Below are 7642 nucleotides of genomic sequence, written 5' to 3' on the forward strand. Positions count from 1 at the left end.
TCTTTGGGGTCAGTCTCTTGTTTTTGGGATTTCTCTATCCCTTGACCCCTTTACAGTCAATCCCATGGGTTTGGGATTCCTCAATCCTTTTTGAGCTCAATTCCATGGCCCCTTCAATCTCAGTGCCTTGTCTTTGGGATTGTGGGATCCCTTGGCCTCTCAATCTCAATCCTTTGATCCCTTTCAGTCCCAATTCCTTGGGTTTGGGATTCCTCAATCCCTTGACCCCTTTGAGTTCAATCCCTTGACCCTTTCCACACTCAATCCTATGATTTTGGGATTGCTCTGCCTTACCCCTCTTGACCTCAACCCTTTGGGCCGTCCAGTCTCAATCCCTTGGTTTTGGGATTGTGGGATCCCTTGGCCCCTTCAATCTCAATCCTTTGATCCCTTTCAGTCCCAATCCCTTGGTTTTGGGATTCCTCAATCCCTTGACCCCTTTGAGCTCAATCCCTTGACCCTTTCCACACTCAGACCCATGGTTTTGAGATTGCTCTGCCTTACCCCTCTTGACCTCAACCCTTTGGCCCCTCCAATCTCAATCCCTTGGCTTTGGGATTCCTCAATCCCTTCCCCCCCTTTCGATCCCCGATCCCTCAACTCCGGAATTTCAGGGATCGGATCTTACTCCAGGCTCCTTCCCATCATCTGCTGACAGAACTTGGAATCTGGACCTCATTAATTGAGGTTTCTTCGTTAATAAAACCCTCATGACCACCCACCCCATTCCTGGGATGCGGGGGGGGACTGGGCAGGAAAACGGGGAAAATCTAGCGGGCAGTTCATCCCTTTTTTTTTTTGCCGGTACCTTTTCCGGAGCGAGGGCTTGTTTCTCTCCGACGAGGGAAATAAATTACCCCCGGCAGCTCCGAGTGCTGATCCTCGGAATCCGCGGAACCCTCTTAAATGAATAATAATTAAGGAAATAAATTTCCCGGAGCGCGGCCGCGAAACTTTGGCTTCAGCAAGAAAAGCCGAGAGGGGAACTCGGGAAATGAATCGCTCGGCTCTTCCCGAAGAGGGATAATGGGAAGTGTTAAAGGAGCTGGAGTGGCTCAAGGAAGTCTTTTCCAGAGGGCTGAGGTGGTGTGGGATGAGGCTGAGTGGGAGGACATTGTTGGAATGATGAGTGTTGAGCCTGTTGTTGTCCATCTGCTTCCCAAATCAAGAATTTATGGAAATCCTGAACAGGGAGGGAAAGAACCAGGGTGGAAAAATTAAATAGGGGGAAAAAAGGGAGAAATGGCAAAAACTGGGATGTGTTGGGGCCAAGGGATGGGAAAGAGAAGGATCACCACTGGAATGACAAGTGTCAAGCCTGTTGTTGTCCATCTGCTGCAGATATGCCAAGTCAAGGAGAATTATGGAAATCTTACACAGGGAGGGAAAGAAGCAGGGTGGAAAACTGAAATGGCCAAAAAAAAGGGAGAAGTGGCAAAAATTGGGATGTGTTGGGGCCAAGGGATGGGAAGGAGGGGGAGGACACAGTTGGAATGATGAGTATGGTGGATGGCAAAAAATAGCGGGAAAACGGGATGACCCCACTGTGGACATTCCTGAGTCGGAGCTCTGGGAAGTGGAGCTGAGCACCTGCCTGGCATTGCTTGGGTCAAATCCTGTTCGTTTCCGTGGATTTCCATGAATTATCCCTTCGTTAGGGCAGTGGAAGATGATGGGCAGCAACGGGATCGACACCCAACACTCGTCATTCCAACTGTGTCCGCCCCCTCTTTCCCGTCCCATGGCCCCAACACATCCCAATTTTTGCCACTTCTCCCTTGGTTTTGGCCATTTCGGTTTTCCACGCTGGTTCTTTCCCTCCCTGTGCAGGATTTCCATAAATTCTCATTGATTTGGGACATGGGAAGCAGACGGACAATGGGCTCAACACTTGTCATTCCAATGATGTGCTCCCCCTCTTTCCCATCCCTTGGCCCCAACACATCCCAATTTTTGGCCATTTCTCGCTTTTTTTCCCTATTTAATTTTTCCACCCTGCTTCTTTCCCTCCCTGTGCAGGATTTCCATAATTCTCCTTTACTTGGGACATCTGAAGCAGATGGACAACGGGCTCAACACTTGTCATTCCAGTGGTGATCCCTCTCTTGCCCATCCCTTGGCTCCAACACATCCCAATTTTTACCACTTCTCCCTTGGTTTTGGCCATTTCAAGTTTTCCACCCTGGTTCTTTCCCTCCCTATGCAGGATTTCCATAAATTCTCCTTGACTTGGGACATCTGAAGCAGATGGACAACAACGGGCTCAACACTCATCATTCCAACAGTGTCCTTCCCCTCTTTCCCATCCCTTGGCCCCAACACATCCCAATTTTTGCCATTTCTCCCTTTTTTTCCCTATTTAATTTTTCCACCCTGGTTCTTTCCCTCCCTGTGTAAGATTTCCATAAATTCTCCTTGATTTGGGACATGGGAAGCAGATGGACAACGAGCTTGACACTCATTATTCCAACAGTGTCCTCCCCCTCTTTCCCATCCCTTGGCCCCGACACATCCCAATTTTTACCACTTTTCCCTTTTTTTTGGCCATTTCAGTTTTCCATCCTGGTTCTTCCTCCCCCTATGCAGGATTTCCCTCCCTGCAAGGGGGAACATTTCCAAGGAATATTCCAAATGTTCTTCTGGGGGTTGTGTTTGTGGCCCGGGGGGATGGAGAGCTGAGCAAAGGTGTTGGACTGGGTGGAACCATCCCAGTGTCCATGTGGGAATGCTGGAAAGCACCGAGTGCCTGTGTTAAATCTCTGCCAACTTTTCCTTGGAGGAGAAGGATTTGGGGCCTTGAGCTGTGCTTTGGGGTTATGGAAAAAAAAGCAGGATGCAGGAGATGGGCTTGGAGTCCCCTGAGGTGCATTTTGGGTTATGGGAAAAAAACCCAGGATGCAGGAGGTGGACCTGGCCCCCCTTGAGCTGTGTTTTGGGATTAGGGGTATGAAATGGTCTTGAGCTGTGCTTTGGGGCTATGGAGAAAAAAACAGGATACAGGAGATGGACCTGGACCTGGATCCACTTGAGTCATGTTTTGGGGTTATGGAGAAAAAAACGGGATACAAGAGATAAACCTGGACCTGGATCCCCCTGAGCTGCGTTTTGGGATTATGGGAAAGAAACCAGGATGCAGGAGATGGACCTGGACCTGGATCCCATTGACCTGTGTTTTAGGATTATGGAAAAAAAGCCAGGATGCAGGAGATGGACTTGGACCCCCCTGAGGTGTATTTTGGGATTAGGGATATGAAAAGGTCTTGAGCTGTGCTTTGGGGTTATGGAAAAAAAAACCAGGATACAGGACATGGACCTGGATCCCATTGACCTGTGTTTTGAGGTTATGGGAAAGAAATCAGGATGCAGGAGATGGACTTGGATCCCCCTGAGCTGCATTTTGGGGTTATAGGAAAGAAACCAGGATACAGGACATGGACCTGGACCTGGATCCCATTGACCTGTATTTTGGAATTATGGGAAAGAAACCAGGATGCAGGAGATGGACCTGCACTCCCCCTGAGGTGTATTTTGGGATTAGGGATATGGAAAGGCCTTAATTAACTCCTTTAACCCGACCCCCTCATTTGAACCATCCTGCCTTTTCCCCCCTTTTCTGTGGGAAGCTTGGAACGTCAGGCCGCGGAAAACGCCGCTCGGCTGCGGATTCCTCCGGAGGAGCAGGGAAGGGGGGGAGAAAAAAACCAGGCAGGAGTTGGGCAGGAGCCCCTGCCATTAATCACAGCTGTAATCATGCATTTAATGAACACGACAGCTCCCGCTCCCTCCGGAGTCTCCCGCCTGGATTAGGTACAACGATCACCGGGAGCCGCCGGCGTCAGGTCGGGATGATGCATGGAGAGAGGAACAACTGCTTTTCCACGGGCTGTGGGTTTCCTTACGGATTCTGCTCTTCCAACCGGCGGGAAAGGGGGAGGGAAAACCACTTGTTCCTTCCACGGGGGATGAGAGATCCCACCTGTGTCCGTGCGTTCTTCCCGGCGGCTTTTCCTTGTTTTCCTGCCTTTTTTTGCCTCCCCCCCGCCTCTTCTCCGTGTCGTTCCCGCTGCCTCGGAGCGTTCCCAGGGGAGGAACTTGCCCTGGCGCTTCCTGAAATCCCTTTTGGAATATCAAGGAAGGGCCAATCGCCCTCCTCATCCGGCTCTCTCCCGGCTTGGGAAGCAACTGAGGAGGAAACCGGGATGGATTCGGGAGCGGGATGTGCCCAGTGTTGTGTCTGGATCCCGAACCAGATCCCAAAGTCAAGCCCTGGGGGGTGTCATTCCAGCTTTTTGTTGGATTTAGACCGGACTGCAGCGAATTCCGGCTCCCAATGTTGGGATTTAACCCTCATCCCGCTCTCCAGTGTCTTCTGAAATCCCAGTTTCCCCCCAATTCCAAAGCCACGGATACACCCTCCACCGTCGGGAAAATTAATTTATTAATGGATTTATTAATGCAAATGTCTTGGGAGCGGTTCCAACTGGGAATTCCAAGTTGGCAACCACTCCAAAAAAAAGGAAATTTAGGCTCCTTGGGCCTCCTGAAAAGTCTGGAATATCAACCCCCCTGGATTCTGTGATCCAGCCCCAACCATTCCATGATTCTGTGCTCCAACCCCAACCATTCCATAGTTTTGTGATCCAACCTTAACCATTCCATGATTCTGTGATCCAACCCCAACCATTCCATGATTCTGTGATCCAACCTTAACCATTCCATAGTTTTGTGATCCAACCCCAACCATTCCATGATTCCGCGATCCAACTCCAAACATTCCATGATTCTGTGATCCAATCCCAACCATTCCATGATTCTGTGATCCCACTCTGACCATTCCATGGTTTTGTGATCCATCCCCAACCATTCCATGATTCTGTGATCCCACCCTGACCATTCCATGGTTTTGTGATCCAACCCCAACCATTCCATGATTCTGTGATCCAGCCTTCACCATTCCATGATTCTGTGATCCAACCTTCACCATTCCATGATTCTGTGATCCAACCCTGACCATTCCATGATCCAACCCTGACCATTCCATGATTCTGTGATCCAACCCCAACCATTCCATGATTCTGTGATCCAACCCCAACCATTCCATGATTCTGTGATCCAACCCCAACCATTCCATGATTCTGTGATCCAACCCCAACCATTCCATGGTTTTGTGATCCAACCTTAACCATTCCATGATTCTGTGATCCAACCCTGACCATTCCATAGTTTTGTGATCCAACCCTAACCATTCCATAGTTTTATGATCCAACCTTAACCATTCCATGATTCCGTGATCCAATCCCAACCATTCCATGATTCCATGATCGAACCTTAACCATTCCATGATTCTGTGACCCAACCCTGACAATTCCATGATTCTGTGATCCAACCTCAACCATTCCATAGTTTTGTGATCCAGCCCCAACCATTCCATGGTTCTGTTATCCAATCCCAACCATTCCATGATTCTGTGATCCAACCCTAATCATTCCATGGTTTTGTGATCCAGCCCTGACCATTCCATGATTCTGTGATCCATCCTTAACCATTCCATAGTTCTGTGATCCAACCCCAACCATTCCATGTTTTTGTGATCCAACCCTGACCATTCCATGATTCTGTGCTCCAACCCCAACCATTCCATGTTTTTTTGATCCAACCCCAACCATTCCATGGTTTTTTGATCCAACCCCAACCATTCCATGATTCCGTGATGCAACCTTAACCATTCCATAGTTTTGTGATCCAACCCCAACCATTCCATGATTCTGTGATCCAACCCCAAACATTCCATGATTCTGTGATCCAACCCCAACCATTCCATGGCTTTGTGATCCAACCCCAACCATTCCATGGCTTTGTGATCCAACCCCAACCATTCCGTGGTTTTGTGATCCAGCCCCAACCATTCCATGATTCCGTGATCCAACCCCAACCATTCCATGATTCCGTGATCCAACCCCAGCCATTCCATGATTCCGTGATGCAACCTTAACCACTCCATAGTTTTGTGATCCAACCCCAACCATTCCATGATCCAACCTTAACCATTCCATGATTGTCCCCAATCTCCGCTTTTATTCTGAAATATTAAATATTTACAGGGATTTTCCGCTGCCCTGGGGAGCGGATTCCTGGTGTATCCCATCCTGCTGAGCTTGGAGCATTAACCATCATTCCAGAGGGGGGCTGGGGATGCTCCAGACTGGTGGGATTTTAACCTGGATCTGTCTCCGGGAGGTCAAACCAGAAATCCTGGCGCCTCTCCGGAGTGACCCGGAGTTGTCGTAGAACTAAATCCGAGCGGGAAAGCTGCTCCCGCAGCCCGGGAAGAGGGGGAAGTAAAAAAAAAAACAGGGAATAAAACCTCCCTGTGGTGGTTCCTGGATGGAATTTGATGTGTGGAGGGAACAGCTGGGGCTGTGCAGCCGAGCCATCAAATTCCAATCGCTCATTCCCGCTGGCAGGGGAGTGACTGAGGCGCTTCCCGACACCTGGAAAAGTTGGGATACAGCCCTGCTTGTCTTCCTGCTCCGGTCAAGGCTGATTTGATTCCGTGTGTGCGCGGGGTTGGAGCCGGTTTTCCCTGGAGTTTTGTGGGAGTTGCTCCGGGATTTGTTTGGGCTCATTTGGGAGATGAAAAGGGGAAGATCCGTGTGGGGTTTGGAGCTGGAAAGGAGCACTTGTGGTGCTGGGGCTCTCCTGAAAGTCCCGGCCTTGTGTGGAGGTCCATGGAGAGCGTCCTCATCCATCTGGGATGCTCCATCTGGGAGCTGCTTTGGGTGAAACAGTGAAGTCCAGGAATCATGGAATGGTTTGGGTGGGAAAGGAATGGAAAGATCATCTCATTCCAACCCCCTGCTGTGGGCAGGGACACCTCCCACTATCCCAGGTTGCTCCAACCTTCCCTTGGACACTTCCAGGGATCCAGGGGCAGCCACAGCTTCTCTGGGAATTCCAGCCCAGCTCCTCCCCACCCTCCCAGCCAAGAATTCCTTCCCAATATCCCATCTATCCCTGCCCTCTGGCAGTGGGAAGCCATTCCCTGTGTGCTGTCCCTCCATCCCTTGTCCCAATTCCCTCTCCAGCTCTCCTGGAACTCCTTTAGGCCCTGGAAGGGGCTCTGAGGTCTCCCTGAATCCTTCCCTTCTCCAGGCCAGGCATTCCCACCTCTCCCAGTCTTTCCTCACAGCCTTTCCTCCATCCCATCCCTCCGATCATTTTTGTGGATCAAAAATCCTGAGGGCTGCATGAATCCCTATAAAATGCCTCGATTCCCAGGAGTGATCCATGTTTTTCTCTCGTTCCCAGCTCTGAGGTTGCACTCCACACCCAGTCCTGGTGTCTCTCCCTCCGGCCTGAACAGATCCTCCTCGTGCCGATACATCGCCAGGTCGGTATTCCCGGGGAATCCCCCTCTGGATTCATGCTCAGGAGGCTGTTGGGAGCTCGAGTTTAACTGGATAATTATTCGGTGACGCCGCAGCCGCTGCTTTTCCTCGGCTTCTGCTTCCAGGTGGTTGTAACTTCCAGCAGAAAGCCATGGGAAAGCCGGGATTCCAAGGCATGGATTCTGCTTGGGAAAGGTTGGAAAGGTTTCCTTTCCTTTCCTTTCCTTTCCTTTCCTTTCCTTTCCTTTCCTTTC

At 50.2% G+C, this 7642-nt stretch overlaps 1 protein-coding gene across 1 annotated transcript in view; it reads left to right on the top strand.

Moving 5' to 3' along the window:
* ZC3H3 (zinc finger CCCH-type containing 3) overlaps nt 1-7642 on the top strand; it is a gene marked incomplete at its 5' end in the record, with an annotated part of 42237 nt that overhangs the window by 3360 nt on the left and 31235 nt on the right. The window contains one exon of the mRNA XM_027698551.1: nt 7309-7390. Within this exon, the coding sequence (XP_027554352.1) occupies nt 7309-7390 (82 nt within the window). The remainder of the gene's footprint in view (nt 1-7308; nt 7391-7642) is intronic.

This window comes from Neopelma chrysocephalum, unplaced genomic scaffold (genome assembly GCF_003984885.1).
Source record: "Neopelma chrysocephalum unplaced genomic scaffold, ASM398488v2 Primary Assembly neopelma1_129, whole genome shotgun sequence".
NCBI classification, from domain to species: domain Eukaryota; kingdom Metazoa; phylum Chordata; class Aves; order Passeriformes; family Pipridae; genus Neopelma; species Neopelma chrysocephalum.